We start from the raw sequence: 16,712 nt of genomic DNA, 5'->3' as shown, positions 1-16,712 counted from the left end.
AGGTGAATAAACCATTGGCACAAATCAGTCCAAAGGGGAGTGAGTTAGTATTGGCCATAACACAAAAGTAGTTGGAAATTATTGGGAATTAAATATAAGGTAATTTGAAGGACAGGCAGGAAGATAGAGGAGGTGGGGAATCTCTGTTGATTCAGGGTGAGAGGGTGACAGTGGGAGGTTATCTAGTTTGCGTTGGTTGATCTGGGGAGAGATCAGGGATGAGGTGATGTCATAGACATGTGGTTCTCACTGGTGGTTCTCAGCACCACCTGCTGGCTGCCTGGTGTATGCGCAGTTCATGTTGAGAATTCATCTCATTGGTCAGTTGTGGTCACGTTGTAGTTCGATCAATAACCACAACCAGACTCAAAGCTAGTGATTAAAGGTTTTAATAACCTGAAATGTCAGGTACTTCTTTACCTGCTACTTGCCCTGATCCAAGGCTGGTATTGAAGGAGGAGTCTTGGACTATCAACCTTTATTGGGAACCTTGCGGGGAGGAGTCACAGAGTTGGAGACAGGCCAGCCTGTACAGGGTATGAGGTCACCTCCTGCTCTACCATGTTCCACTTCATTCACCCCTTTTTCGAATGACTGGTGGGGTGAAGAGGGACTGCAGCCGTCATTATCAGTTATGCAGTCTTTCATAGTTTACAGATTCAGCTGGATGGTAGCTTTATCTGCGACTGTGATCACCACAGCACTGTTTGCTTTCTTGTTGGTTCCTGAGGGACCCTGATCTGTATGGATGGCAGAATGTCATGGGGCTGTACTGTGTTAGTCTGAATGGGTTCCAGGGGGTGTGGGGGTGTTGGGAGTTCAGTTTGTGGTTGTAGGGGTGGGTGGTGTGGGTGGAGGCCAGAGGGGTCATGGTGGTGGGTCAAGTGGTCAATTGACTGGACAATACATGGTACTGGCTGGTTGCTGACAAGGGCTTCTGGTGCATCTCCTGTGCTAGGGCCCCTTGTCTTCCTGCCCATCCAGGTACTGTACACGGGTATATTGGGGGTTCACATGCAGGAGATGCACTTCCTTGACCAGCGGGTCTACCTTGTGAGTCCTAACGTGTCTGCCGGGTAGCACTGGCCCTGGGATCGTCAGTCAGACCGACAGCATGGTTCCCGACAACAACCTCCTAGGGAAGCAAAACAGTTTCTTCGGGGTGGTGTTCATAGGTGTACACAGCAGAGACCTGGTGGCATGTAGCGCTTCCAGAAACACCTCTTGCCATTGGGAGACAGGCATCCATTTTGACTTGAAGGACATGGATGTGCTCCTCTTGATAGACCAATGCAGTCATATCTACGCACCCACAGGCTCATCCAAGCTCCCTCTTGGGCCTCACCAAGAGATCAATAGACTCACTGGAGGCCTGGTGCCAGGTAACCAGCAGGTGTTGTGCATATGTAGAGTTTTCAGGAGCACTGTCTATTGCTGCTGCAATAGGGCCATTAACTCATCATACTTTTCCAAGCCCCGTATTATTTGATAAGCTCAGTGGCCCACTGATGAAAAGAGCAGATCGTACTTGTCTACATCTGAGGAGATCGTGTGGCGTCTCATGTAGGCCTTTTAGCAATGAGCCTCATATCAAACGACGGAGGCCTCTAGGTACCTGGGGTCGGACTCCAGCTTCTCCACTCAGATTGCCTTGTCCATGGTAAGTAATCAGGTTATTAAATTATATCGTGATCAATAACGTGATTGACGGTTTTAATAACCTGAAGCATCAGGCATGTCTTTGCATGCTTCTGGCCTGGATCCAAGGTTGGCATGAAAGTAGGAAACTAGGGCCATCAGTGTTTATTGGGAAACTTGTAGGTAGGAGTTATGGAGGTGTCACAGGATCACAGATGGGCCAGCCTGTACTGTGTCGTGAGGTCACCTGCACTACCATGTTCTACGACAGCGTGTTAGGGCAGACGTGTTGGAACACTTCAACGCTGTGTGTCTGAGGAAGGGTTTGCTTGTAAGTTCATTTATTTTGTGAAGTTCTGTCTATATTAAGCACATTAATATGCATAAGTGATGTGAGCAGTTTATATTAGTTTTAACTGCTCATCTGGGGAATTCTGGCAGTGTTGGTTGTTATTTGTTGTGTAGGAGCCACATGATCGAGCATTGGAGCAGAGCTTCATTGGTTTACGATCCAGTTTGCAGTTCAAAAGGCAGAGAATAGGACTTTCAGTAAAAAAGGCAATTTAACTCTTGCCTCTTCTCTGGATAATTACTCTGTTTGGTGTTCACTGACTGTGCGAGGTGTGTGGGTGAAACACACTGAGGGCAGAATGAAGTAGAGATAATTACTTCCCTAGGAGGTTGTTGTGGGGAACTCGGCAGACACGTTAGGTCCCATAAGGCAGACCCGCTAGTCAAGGAAGTGCTCCTCCTGCATGTGAACCCCCAATAGACCTGTGCGCAGTACCTGGACGGACAGGAAGACAAGTGGCCCCGGCAAAGGAGGTGCATCAGAAGCCCTCGTCAGCAACCTCATCTGTGTATTGTCCAGTCAATTGACAACTTGAACCCACCAGCACGACCTCTCTGGCCTCCGCTCACACCACCCCTACAACCATAAAGTGAATATGTAGATATGTTTTTGGGAGATAAATTGGGAAAGGTTTGTTAGAGTAGATTACATACAAACACATTAAAACAGATCTTATTTGAAATACTGGAGCTCTGCAAATCCTAGACACATTGGCTCCACAGCTTTTGCAAGAGCTTTGGAGTGTGCTCAAGAGACTTCACTAATAGACTGTTGTTTACAAAAGGCAACAGATGAAAGATCTTTTGGAGCCACAGATGACTGGCTGGAAGAGAACTTGCTGTTTTTAGAGAGTCATTTGGTTTTGCAAGCAGAGAGAGTCAAAACTTCTTCTACAGTGTTACAGCCAGCAGAAGCAGCTGGGACAAACTGGCAAGCTTGTGGAAAGCCCCATTTTTAAGATGGCCTCGTCAAAGCCCTTGTGGTTCATGCAAGAGGACAGGCTGTCTAATGTTTCACTTGGAATAAGTGAAACAAGAAGGAACTCTGTGATGACCTGAAAGAAAGAGGTTATCATCTGGAGAACCCTGAGGGGGCAAGTTTTATCAACAAGACACTGAAGTGGATGATGGAAGTACATCAGTTGTGGATGACCTGGAACAACAAATCTCTCTGAAATCCGACAAGAACCTTCCTGAGTGGTAACCATTTACCTTTCAAGCACCAAAGCCTGGTGAACTTTATACATGTTATATTCTGTGCACAGTATAAGAACTGGCTGCAACCAGTGAACTTGGAGGAATGAGAAGTGAGATTGGACTGTGAACCAAAGAATTTTTATGAACTTACATACACGTACACTTGGAATTAGAAGGGGGTCAAGTTAGGTTAGTAAAGTGAATAGAGATAAGTTAAAGAGTGATTCTATTTTCATGTTTAAAGATAATTAAAGGCAACTTTTGTTTCAGTAACCATTTGTCTTGGTGAATATCTATTGCTGCTGGGTTTTGGGGTCCTCTGGGCTCGTAACATTTTCCCTGCTGCATTTCTGCCCTCGCCCCCAGCTGCTGAAAATTGATTCCTGTCTGGGAGGTTTGTTAGCTTTAAACTTGTAACCTGTTCTCTGGAAGCTTCTGACTGAGTAAAACTTGTGCTGGTTTTCTTCTAAATGATTTTTATAGCTATCTTATAAATACAACTTTGTCCACTTATCTGATGAATACAACCCTCTACATTTCTACATCTCCCTCCACCCCCCGACCTTGTTTATCATGACTATAATAAACCAAAAGGTCTGTGGAGAAAACTTGGACAGCGTTAAAACAGGAAATCTACAAGGGGAGCTGGGAGCATAGTAAGTTTTTCCCCCAGTGCCAAAGCTTTGTGCAAAGGGACAAGTGCAGCAGTCAGGCATTTCACACCAATTATACGTAAGCCCTGTATCCCTCCTTTTGCATGAGGTTCACCCATTCAGTGATAATTGTCCTAGCTTGACATACAGTTGTCTTGACCTATAATCTTACAGGTCTCCCCATGACCTACCGGAATAAAATCAGGGTCCATTGTCACAGTACAGATGGCAACCATCTCTGCTGACAGCTGAGAAACTACCTTCCCAGCCTTGGGGGTCCCTTAGCCAATCACCCCCCATTGCTGAGTTGGATGCCTTTCTCATACCATTCCAGGGGAACAGAATCATAAAGACCTGCTCCATCCTGGAGATGCCTCTCTTTGTCCTGAACCCGATTACCTCTGGCCAATCAGGGTATTAGTGTAGCTTCTGTCCATGAGGCATAGAAAAGAACCCACAAAAGAAAAACTCTCAAAAACCTAACTACCCAAATATGGGAAAGAATTCCCTTCCCACCAACGTCTTGGTCTAAACCTTTTGACGTCACAATGGCAGGTCTATCTGTGTATTAATGAGGCTCATTGGACAGAGTGATTTCTGGACCATTGAGAATTCTGAGTGATACTGCAGTCATTGATCTCAGAAACAAAAGCTGCCATGAGCATTCTGGTTAAAAGTCTGAAATAATTCCTGTGCTCTCTCTCAGATCATCAGGGTTTTACTAAAATGTGGTTTGCAAAACTAGAAGCCATATAACAGTAAATCCTGGGTTCATCATAAGTTCCTTCCTCTCCTCCTTTCCATCAAAACATATCACACACTGGCCATATTGATGAACTCCCGGGCAGCTTTCTCAACCCCATAATTAGGGAAAAGGATCATAAAGTATTGTTTCGTTCCTGAAATAACTCATTTCATTTTTGTCCAGTTTATTGGGTGATCAGCTGTTTCCCTGAAGTGATGGATGGCAGGGACCACCAGGGGTTCCATCACCGAGGAAGGTTCCATTCAGAACACGCAAGTGCTGAGGAGGTATTGGGCATGAGGCCTGGGGGTTTCTCTCAAACTGAGAAGTGACATTCGTACCATGATTAATCTCTGTCGATGTTTTATTCCCTCCGCACGTGCACATCCCACCCTTAGTCAACTTGTTCAACCTAATGTAGGAAGGTGTAATGGACAAGTTATATTCAGGCGTGTACCAATTATTAAACAGGTGGCTGGCAGGTCTACACTATTGGGTGTTTTTACTCTCTTTCCTGTCTGATTATTGTGTCACCTCCAAGTTTGGTGCTCTGTTTGATTAAATGGGATTGCTATCATAGGAACTCCCTGACCACTGCGGGATGGTAACTGGGTACAAACCCAACACTGAGACACTCCCATGGTCTTAACACGTAGGAGAGATGTACGAAAATATGTGTGGTCATGCGAAGGGCCCCCCTCATTCCCTATTACCAAGTATGTCAAAAAAAAATCCCAGAATCAATATATGCAATGTCCATGGTGTTGTAGCAGGCTGGGTCAACCCCGCACACGATGGGCTGAATTGCCGTAGCGAACAGCCAGCACGGAAGGGCACAGGGGCTTTCCCCCTACCGCGCAGAAGTTCCAGGCTGCAGGAGCGTGTTGCCAGGGGAACAGCCAAGCCTCACAGCAGCATTATGACATGACTCCCATGAGCCCGTCACCTCCCCTGAAAAGGAACACGCAAGGTTTGAATAAATGGCAATCACTGGTTTACTTGCTTGGTGTGGACAGCGTTTATTTCAGCAGCTCTGCCTTTAGCACTGATACAGTGGTGACCCTGAACAGGTTCTAACATCTTTAGAACCCACAACACACAGTAAGATGAATCCTGTTGACTCGTCCATAGCCCAAGCGGATCTCCAATAGATCTCCTGCGGCTGTTTACATCCCCAAATGTACAACGGACATTCGCCATGTCGCAGGGAAGTCCAACGTGGTAGCTGATGCACTGTCCAGGTCAACGGTCATTGAGACACAGCTCATCTTGCCAGGGACCAGGCTGAAGATGCCGACGCACAGGGATACCGCACCGCCATCACCAGCTTACAACTTGAGGAGTTTGCGCTGGACCCAGGAGGCCCAACACCCCAGGTCAATCCTGCCCACAACCTGTAGACAGTGGGTATTCAATGAAGAGCATGGACTCTGTCAAACTTCCAACAGTCTGCCTCATTTCTGACAGGTTCGTGTGGCATGGGATTTGATGCAAAGTTTCCCTTTTGGGCAAAAACCTTGAAGGATGCCAGTGAGCCAAAGCCCATTGGCACACTAAAGGCCCAGTGTAACATTTCCCACCTGCAGAAGGCAGGTTCGACCATATGCACATGGACATTTTAGGACCCCTTCCCATCAGTCGGGGATGAGTTAATTTTTCACCATGGTCAATCACTTTATACGGTGGCCAGAGGCAGTGCCCATGCCAGCCTGCAACATAGAGACCTGTGTAAGAGCCTTTACCTCACAGTGGGTTGCCCATTTTGGAGTCCCTTCACACACAACTTTGGACCAGGGAGTCCAGTTTACCTCTTCCCTCTGGGTGACCATGGCCAAATTCTGCGGCAGCCAGCTACACCACACAACTGCCTACCACCCTCAATCCAAAGGGCTGGTAGTGCTCTTTCACTGCCATCTAAAAGCAGCCCTCAGATCACTGCTGCATGGGTCCATCTGGATGGATGAACTTCCATGGGTCCTGCTGGGCATCCACACAGAACCTAAAGAGGGCCTCCCCACTTCATTGGCGGAAATGGTCTACGGTGCACCGCTCTCCATCCCAGGCAAATGCCCTGGATATCCTACAGAAGCTGAGGATCCACACCGCCTACCCACGTCCACAGCCAACCACCACACACGGGACGCCAACCAGCCATGTCCCACAAGAACTCAAAGGCGTGGACTTTGTCTTTGTGAAAGGGCTGTCAAGGTACTGAGAAGGGAGGGGGTTGTATATACTCTAGACATGGGAGGCAGGCATGACATGTTTACAGTCGACCACCTCAAGAAAGCACACTTGGATTGTTCAGAGCCTTTCCCTGCCCCTATATTAAGGCGCAAGGGGGGGGGGGTCACCTGCCCAAAGACAATATCCCAAACCTTACCCAAATAGACTACAATTCTGGGGGGTGGGGGGGGTGGTGTAGCAGGCCAGGTAAACCCTACACATAATGGGCTGAATCGCCGTAGTGAACAGCCAGCGCGGCAAGGCACAGGGACTTCCCCCCTCCCACTGCGCAGTAGTTCCAGGCGGCAGGAGCGTGTTGCCATGGGAACGGCCAGGCCTCACGGCAGCGTTATGACATGACTCCCGTGTGCCTGTTGCCTCCCCTAAAATGGAACTCGCGTGGATTGAATAAATGGCAGTTACTGGTTTATTTGCTTGGTGTGGACGGTGTTTATTTCAGCAGTTCTGCCTTTAGCGGGGCTAAAGTGTCCTGTTTATGAACGACTCTGGTTTCAGTGACATCACGAGTTCTCCCTTCTCTCACCAATCCTCTTACAGTCCTTAAAGTGTATCTACCGGGATTGCCCTTCGACCTTTACCACTGTGGGTATGGTAAGTAATACCTGAAATGGACCCTTCCACTTAGGAGCCAACTTCTGCCCCCAATTCCTGATCAATCCTGTTTCCAGTTGGACTTCCTTCCTTTGAGCATTCCGAACCTGTAAATATACAGTCTCAAGAATCTCAGTGAGTTGTCGAACATAGCTAATCATCTTTTCACTCAGGGGATGTAAATCCAGACAAGCTTCCATACTTTTAGCAGCTGCCCAAGGGGTATGTAATGGTTTCCCAAATAAAACTTCAGCTGGTGTTAATCCTGTACCACTGTGAGATGTCGTTCTCATTGCAAAGAGAGCCAGGGGGAGAACCTTTAAGCAATTCAATCCTATCTCCTCAGCTCGTTTAGCAAGTTTATTTTATAAAGTCGCATTTACGTTTCTACCATCCCTGCTGCCTGTGGGTGGTGGGCTCAGTGAAACTGCAGTTTGATCCTGAGATGTCTGCATACTCTTCATTTACTTTAGCTGTAAAATGCGGCCCATTATCAGAACTGATAATGGTTGGCAACCAGAACCTCGGTATTATTTCTTGCAGAATACCACCTCCTGTTGTTCCAGCTATGGCATTTGGAGCAGGGATACCCTCTATCCATCTACTGAAATGATCAAGTATCACCAGACAATATATATCGTTATGTACTCCAGGTAATTCAATAAAATCAATCTGAGCGCATTCAAATGGGCTGGTAGGCAGTTGTGACTTTCCCAGCATATATTTAACAGCTTTACCAGGGTTATTTTTCTGACAAATAGTACACTCAGATGCTTTTAGAAACATAGAAAAATAGGTGCAGGAGACGGCCATTTGGCCCTTCAAGCCTACACCACCATTCAATATGATCATGGCTGATCAGTACACGGTTCCTGCCTTCTCCCCATATCCCTTGATCCCCTTAGACACAAGGGCCAAATCTAACCTACTCTTAAATATTGACAAGGAACCAGCCTCAACTACTTCCTGTGCCAAAGAATTCCACAGATCCACCACCCTCTGAGAAAACAAAATTTTTCTCATTTCAGTTCTAAAAAGCTTCCCCCTTATCCTTAAACTGAACCAGCTCTGGTTTAAGAATTTTATAAGATCCCCCCTCAATCTTCTATATTCCAGAGAATACAAGCCTAGTCTATCCAACCTTTCTTTATATGCAAGTCCTTCCATCCCCGGTATCATTCTAGTGAACCTTCTCTGCACCCCCTCCATGGCGAGGATGTCCTTCCTCAGATAAGGAGACCAAAACTGCACACAGTACTCCAGATGTGGTCTCACCGAGGCCCTGTACAGCTGTAGCAGGATCTCTGTACTCCTGGACTCAAATCCTCTCACTATGAACGCCAACATAGCATCCGCCTTCCTCACCGCCTGCTGCACCTGCATGCCCACTTTCAACGACTGATGCTCAGCAACACCCAAGTCTCTCTGCATCTCCCCTTTTCCTAAACACATACCATTTAGATAATAGTCCTCTTTCCTGTTCTTACCTCTAAAGTGGATAACTTTGCATTTATCCACATTATATTGCATCTGCCACATCTTGGCCCACTCGCCTAATTTGTCCAAATCACTTCGCACCCTCATAGCATCATCAACACAGCCAACCTCGCTACCCAACTTCTTGTCATCTGCAAATTTTGAGATACTGCTATCCCCACATCTAAGTTGTTGATATGTAATCAACTGTGGCTCCAGCACGGAGCCCTGTGGTACCCCACTTGTCTGTATTTCAGCATTTAAATGATGGAGCCACCATGTCTAGCACTATTTTCACCATTTCCTCCTTAGCAAGGTGGGTCACAGTGTGTATATAGTTAAGCAACACAAGTAAAAATGCATCAGGTACACAGACTTGTCCAGCAGGGCTGGTCCATCATTCAGTTTCTGGATCTCTGACGCACCCCTGCTGTTTCCAGAGCTTAATCAAATGAGCAGGTGCATCCCCCTGAAGTTTTGCTACATCCCCCATATCAGGCAAGACTATTCTACAGGTGCCTAACCTTATTTTGGATTTTCGGGTCTGGACACCTGCCGTTGTTCAGAATCTTCTGGATTTCAGAATCATTTTGATTTCGATCCCTTTAAGTTCACCCAAGTAATACTGCCATCTCCCTCCCCCTTCTTACCCACCCGAGTCGCACTAGCATCTCTCTCTTTCTCTCTCTTCCCCCCACCCCCCCCCCCCCATGCTAGAGCTAGGAGAACAGCCCCCTTCTTGGTTCCCCTGTGCTGGCGCTGGCACAACGGTTGAGCTACCACTAGAGGATGTTGACAACTGTCAGAGGACTGAAAGTGGTGGCGGTGGGGGGGTTTGACAGCTGTAGAAGCGCTGGGCTACCACTAGTGGACATTGACAGCTGTCAAAGTGCAGGAACCACACGCTGGAAGTCGGTGGGCTTGCAGGAGAGTGAGCCTGCAGCTGCTAACCTCCCCACCAATGGAGAGAGCTGGAGGCAGCGCTGGGCAGCTTAAAAAACCCAGAGGATCATTCTGGAGAGGTTCATTGGTGGAGTGTGCAGGACTAACTAGTGTCTCTCCTGACCTCTTTCAAGGAAGAGGACTCATGTGCCAGAAGGGTATGACTGAACCCTAAGGAGGACTTTGGATGGTCACTCAAGAAAGGTGTCCGAAGAAGAGGACTCGTGTGCCAGAAGGTCACCTGCGAACCCTTAAGTTGGCTTCGGAGGTGTGAACCCCATCTCGTGACCAGGAAGTCATTGTGGAAATTCCTGGATAAAGGAAGTGGTAGCCCATTCAAACCCCAAGGCAGCCTTGTGTTCCCCTGACAGACTTGACAAGACTGACATGAGGGTTTTTGGTTTTGTGGTTAATTTTTGGAAATGTTGGTGATTTTTGGGGCATTACAGCCTGGACTGTAATGGTCTGGGTTTTTTCCACAATCGCTGTATATAAGTATGGAAGTATATAGAGTGGCCAATAAGACTGGTGATCTGGTGTTGGATTTATTGAGTTAATTCTATTATTGTTCGTTTGTTAATAAATTTTGTGTTAAACTTAACTCATTCGTTTGTGTGCCTCCCAATTCCTGCTGGGATGTGTAACTTTATTTTATGTTGTCTCTTCTCCCTTTGATGTGCGTTGTCCATCAGGAAATGGCGTCACAGAGAACACTGCCCACCGGCCAATCAGTGCCTCCCACGGCTGTTAGTCCCACCTGTGAGCGGATTGGCAGATGCAGCGTCCAACAGCGTGTGAGCTGGTGTCAATCAGAGAAACACAAGCAACTGCAGCAAATACACGGACGTGCTGGAGAAACTCACGCATCCATAGGGAGTAAAGGGAACCAACATTCCGGAACATTCTCTCTTGCCCTCCTCCTCCATCTCCTTCCCTACATCCCCAGCCCCTTCTCTCCGTTTCCTGTCAGAGCATCCCCTTCTCGGTCCTATCCTCGCCCCATCCCTTCTCAGCTTCTCCCCCTCCACGTACATCCTCTAATGTTCTATCCTGGGTTCCTCCCCCCACCTCTTTATTCAGGGGTTTACCTGATTCGTGACGGGGGGCTCAGGCCCCTAACATTGTTTACCTTTTACTTCCTATGGATGCTGCGTGACCTGCTGAGTTCCTCCTGCCCTCCACTCCAGCATCTGCAGATTTTCTTGTTAACAGACTGAGAAGTGGGAAATTTGTGCAAATTTACCACATAGCAGGTTATGTAAAAAGGCCACATGGGAAATTATTAGCTCATTTCCATCCCAACATTTTTCCCGCAGGAGCCCTAGAAATGTTTGCGGACCATCTGCAGTCTGAATTGAACTGCAAGCTGTCCACAACAATACGCCAATGAATATGATTTACCTGAGGATGCACGATGACAACGTTCAGCCCATCATGCGTCATCACCAACCTCCCCACAGCCTGTGTCTCACTGAGAGGATTCAGACAAGTCGTTGGATCAAAACCGCAAAACAAACTCACTGGTCCCAAATGAATTTTCAAAAGCAAATCCATTGGTGATTATCAGATTGATTTCAATATCTAAAGCAAACATGGCGGGGGGATAGCGGACGCATTGCATTCAGCATAATTTAAATTTATGGTTCAGTCGGGTGTGGTTTAATTCATGCCCTCTTCCCCCATGCCCAACTATTCATGGGAAGGAAATTCAAACTATTACTGCACCAAATCTTTGGCCTCCTCTAATTATTTTCATCTCTAACTTGCATACTTTTGTGATCCCATTCTGGTACGGAACTTAAAATAACATTAGGCTCCTGATTGCAAATAGACAAACATTTGTTCCTGTGACCAACCTCTCTCACTACTCTGCAAACTTCTGGTGAATGAGAGGCAATCATTTGCTGAATATAAGTCAACATACTAGGATTAAATGTGGCAAAATGAGTGTGTTTAGTGGATCCCAGGTTACATTTGACATTGATGTCGCTGACAACATTGATGTAGTGATACTGTACATTGACATAAGTTGCACATCCTAGTTGATGTCAACCCTCCAGCATCACACAACAGAGGAAGTCAGTGTAAACGTGCTTCCAGTGTGAACAATCATCACTCCAGAGGTAAATTTATTTTGGGAAGTTATCAGAACTTGTGTCTAAGAACCATAAAAGGCTCGTTGCTTTGTCTTTTGTTGAATGTTTTGCTGAATGTTTTCCACTGGTTATTTGCATCGTCGGACAGACAAAGGTGACAATTGGATATGGATGGGTGGGTAGGCAAGAAAAGGTTATGATTGATGTGGAAAGGAGATTGGAGTGTGGAAGCAGAGCTGGGGGAAAGGAGACGGAAATGGGAAGAGAGATTCCACTTTGTATCCGGAGGTGCCAGCATCCAGGCCTGTGTACTCTCCTTGTTCCTTGCCCATCACCCACCCCATTATCCGGCATCTGACCTTACTCAGCTCTTGGATGTGCTGAATTCCTGCCACCAGCAGCATCTTTTCAAAGGAACCATTGCTGCTCGGGGATCCCCGTGTGCAGTTGGGAGCGAATGTGATTGACTCTTGGACGTTGTCATGTGGGGTGGTAGTGATTGAGTGACAGGTCCCGAATGTGACTGTGGGTGGGTCGGGTGGTTCCAATTGGTTGGAAGTTGTTCATCCTTTTGACATCACAGTGGGAAGTTGATGTGGGGATACAGTTTACATGTGTGTTGTTGAGGCTCTTTTCTCAGAGCAGTTTCTGGACCAATAAGGATTCTGGGTAATAATGCAGTTATCGACCTCCCAAACATGAGCCTTCTGCTTAAAAATGTGAAATATTTCCTGCTACGTCTCTCATCGTTACACGTTTACTAAAGTGTTGTTCACAGAAATAGGCCCATAGAACAGTAAATCCTGGGTTCATAATGTGTTGCTTGGTCTCCAGTGTTTGTTGCTTCCTCTCCTTTCCATCAACACGTGCTAAATTTCACCCACATGTGTCTACATGTCCGTACTGATCCTCCTCACAGTTCAGGACACTCCACGGTTTGTCATATTACTGGCCATGTCTCCAGGGTGTCGTCCTGGAACATTGGCTGCAGAGAATGCCTTGCTCCCTCTCACTCCACCATCTTCTCTCCACAGGGTTAAGAAAGCAGCGTGTTTCCAGGCAGGACGCTTCAGACAATGCCACGTTGTGGTCTGATCCTCTGCTGGGATTTCTCAGTGAATTAGGAGCACAGAGATCACTGCATGGAGAATTCCTACACCCGCTGTGTGCGTGTACTGGACTTCAGCTGATTGGTCGACATGGAGGGTCAGGTGACTAGTGATATGGCAGATAAAACACTCCAAAGTGAAGTGTGTGGTGAGGAGGGGCTTCCTGTGGACTTGCTGGAATCACATCCCTGCGCTCACCCTGGGAACCCACCGTTCCCCTGTTCCGAATGTGGGGAGGGATTCGCCAACACTGACGCAATGCGGCAACACCAGTGTGTCCCCACGAGGGAGAGCCCATCCCCCTGCTCTGACTGTGGGAAGAGCTTTCCCTCCAAGGATCTGGAGGGACACGGGTGCATTCCCCCTGGGGAGAGTCCATTCACCTGTCACGTGTGTGGGAAAGTGTGTGTACCCCCTGGGGAGGGTCCGTTCACCTGTCACGTGTGTGGGAAGGGGTGTGTTTTCCCTGGGGAGGGTCTGTTCACCTGTCGCGTGTGTGGGAAGGGGTGTGTACCCCCTGGGAAGGGTCCATTCACCTGTCATGTGTGTGGGAAGGGGTGTGTTCCCCCTGGGGAGAGTCCATTCACCCAGTCCTCCAGCCTCCTTCAGCACCAAAATATTCACTTCGGGGAGAGAGGCTTTAAATGCTGTGTGTGTGGGAAGGGGTTCTCTCGATCCTCCTTCCTGCTGCAACACCAGAGAATTCACACCGGGGAGAAACCATTCACTTGCTCCCTGTGTGGGAAGGGGTTCTCTCACTCCACCACGCTGCTGAGGCATCAGAGAGTTCACACTGGGGAGAAACCGTTCACCTGCTCCCTGTGCGGGAAGGGGTTCTCTCAGCCCTCTGACCTGCTGAGGCACCAGAGAGTTCACACTGGAGAGAAACCATTCACCTGCTCCCTGTGTGGGAAGGGGTTCTCTCAGCCCTCCGATCTGCGGAGGCACCAGAGAGTTCACACTGGGGAGAAACCATTCACTTGTTCCCTGTGTGGGAAGGGGTTCTCTCAGCCTTCCAACCTGCAGGCACATCAACGAGTTCACACTGGGGAGAAACCGTTCACCTGTTCACTGTGCGGGAAGGGATTCTCTCGGCCCTCCAACCTGCAGGACCATCAGTGGGTTCACACTGGGGAGAAACCATTTACATGCTCACTGTGCGGGAAGGGGTTCTCTCGGCCCTCCAGCCTGCAGGACCACCAGCGGGTTCACACTGGGGAGAAACAGTTTACATGCTCACTGTGTGGGAAGGGTGCCTCTCGATCCTCAGACCTGCTGAAGCACCAGAGAATTCACACCAGGGAGAAACCATTCACCTGCTCCTTGTGTGGGAAGGAGTTTTCTCACTCCTCCAACCTGCTGAGGCACCAGAGAGTTCACACTGGGGAGAGACCATTCTCTTGCAGCAAGTGTGGGAAGGGATTCGCTGATTCCTCCTCTCTGGAGAGCCACCGAAGAATTCACACCGGGGAGAGACCATTCACCTGCTCAGTGTGTGGGATCGCATTCATCCGGTCATCGTATCTTCTGAGGCACCAGAGAGTTCACACTGGGGAGAAATTATTCACATGATCTCTGTGTGGAAAGGGGTTCTCTCGGCCCTTGGGCATGCAGGTACACCAGCGGGTTCACACCAGAGGGAAACCATTCTCTTGCAGCAAGTGTGGGAAGGGGTTTGCCCAGTCTTCCACTCTAGAGGGTCAGCAAAGAATTCACACCGGGGAGAGACCGTTCACCTGCTCAGTATGTGGGATCAGATTCACTCGGTCCTCGTACCTTCTGCGGCACCTGAGCATTCACACTGGGGAGAAACTGTTCACCTGATTTCTGTGCGAACAGCAATACTCTCAGTCCTCTGGCCTTGAGGCACACCAGTGGGTTCACACCATGGAGAGCTCATTCACCTTCGCCCTGTGTGGGATTGGATTCAATCAGCCCTTGGGCCTGCGGACCTATCAGCAATTTCACACTGGGGAGAGACCGTTCACCTAATCTCTGTGTGGGAAGAAGGGTTCTTTCAGTTCTCTGGCCTGAGAACATAATCAACATGTTGTTTCTGCCATATTTGTTTGTATATATTGTATAAAAAAAGTAAAATCTACCAGATAAATGGTAGATTGGAGTTTAGGGTCACACACATTTACAGAAGATGCACACGGTTTGCATTCAGACAGAGAGGACATTTTAGAGTCACCGTGGCTGAAAAACAGGACATAATGGAACTGAAGCAGATTCTTAATTGATTCCAGGACAATGGGTGTGGATACCCAGCATTTTGCTGGCAGCTGTTCAGTCAAGCAAGCTTTCCCTTGAGTGACATGGGCTCAGACTGTCCGAAGCCATAACCACTTGGACAGAGATGAGGTCTAATGTTTTTGTGGATTTGAAGTGGTAATTTGAAGGAAGGCAAAAGGTCATCTGGGTTTCGAAGACTAACATAGTTGTTCCTCTCTCTGCGAGCAACATAAGACAACTTCAAATTTTGTGCTCTTTCTCTCTCAAAGATCTTTTGGCTTCAGTTTACCAAACAAACTGAATTTTGTTTATGATCTTTGCTTCATTTGAGATTGAAGTTTTGTGAGTCTTATGTGTTTTGTGTCTAAGTTTTTCTGTGGGCTGGTTGGAAATATAACTTTGGCTTTAATTACATATGTTATATTTAGCCTGGGGAATTTATTAGTTTTACACGGTTGTAGAAATTTGCATAGTAACAAGTGGGCATTGTTATAATTGGGGGGGATTTTGAACTGAAGTTTGAAGATGAATTTTTTGTTAATAAAGTAATTGTTCATCTTTACCCCTGTGTGATCTGCCTTCTTTGTGGTTGCTGGTTTGATCTTGTAACATAATTTGGGGGAATCATCCGGGATCAAACCAATTTGGAAGCTTTATGGCGATTGACTTGTGCTTAGTTATCAGTCGTCTGAGTTTGACTCAACCTCCAGCTTGAAATTAAAAATAAACGGTAAGTGTATAAATCACCAGCAGAAAAACCCTGCTCACCCTTCAGTGGTTAATTTAAAAATGGCTAAAAAATCAGAACTGATGGTTATAGCTGGCAAGTTAAAACTTCTTACAGTAAGAACTGGGATGAAAAAAAAGAAAATTGCCCGAAAGATTGTTAAGCACTATGTAGGAAAGGGGGTATTTGAAGAAGCTGCATTAGAACAGTTTCCAAAGGAGAAAACTTCAGAGGAAGTAAAGTTGTCTTTGAGAAAACTAGAGTTAGAGGAAAAAAGAGAGGCAAAAAGGAAAGCCGGACAGGAAGCAGTAAGACAGGCAGAAATGGAGGAGAGAGAGAAAGAACGGAAACATAGCTAGAACTAGTTAAATTGAGGTAGACCCTAACCCAAGGAGAGGGAGAAGCTCAAAACCCATGTGCCAGTCAGGAGGAGAGGTTTCTGGTCAGTGAGGTTAGTTCCTCCATTTGAGGTAGCTGAAATAGACCAGTATTTTCAGCATTTTGAGAAAGTAGCTGTAAATTTAAAATGGCCACCAGACCAGTGGTCACTCTTCCTACAAAGTGTTCTTAAAGGGAAAGCCCAACAGGTGTACTTGTGTCTCGCTGTACAACAAGCAGCTGATTACAAATTTGAAAGCAGGCTATACTCCGATCTTATGAACTAGTCCCAGAGGCTTATAGACAAAAGTTCAGGAGTTTATAAAA

At 47.2% G+C, this 16,712-nt stretch overlaps 1 protein-coding gene across 4 annotated transcripts in view; it reads left to right on the top strand.

Annotated features, from left to right (window-relative positions):
* LOC138756910 (zinc finger protein 623-like) overlaps nucleotides 1-16,712 on the top strand; it is a 93,440-nt gene that overhangs the window by 28,265 nt on the left and 48,463 nt on the right. The window contains exons 4-7 of one of the 4 annotated variants that reach the window (XR_011353232.1): nucleotides 4,768-4,871; nucleotides 11,157-11,396; nucleotides 12,971-13,147; nucleotides 15,295-15,842. Coding sequence is in view for 1 of the 4 variants with exons in the window: in XM_069923314.1 (XP_069779415.1) it covers nucleotides 13,136-14,470 (1,335 nt within the window). In the remaining 3 variants the exon portion in view is untranslated. Of the gene's footprint in view, nucleotides 1-4,767; nucleotides 4,872-7,965; nucleotides 8,076-9,974; nucleotides 10,442-11,156; nucleotides 11,397-12,970; nucleotides 14,471-15,294; nucleotides 15,843-16,712 lie in introns of those variants that run through there. The other 3 variants (XR_011353233.1, XR_011353231.1, XM_069923314.1) reach the window with 3 other exon arrangements.

The sequence above is a fragment of the Narcine bancroftii genome, chromosome 3 (assembly GCF_036971445.1).
Source record: "Narcine bancroftii isolate sNarBan1 chromosome 3, sNarBan1.hap1, whole genome shotgun sequence".
NCBI lineage: Eukaryota > Metazoa > Chordata > Chondrichthyes > Torpediniformes > Narcinidae > Narcine > Narcine bancroftii.
This window is presented reverse-complemented; position numbering and strand designations above follow the sequence as displayed.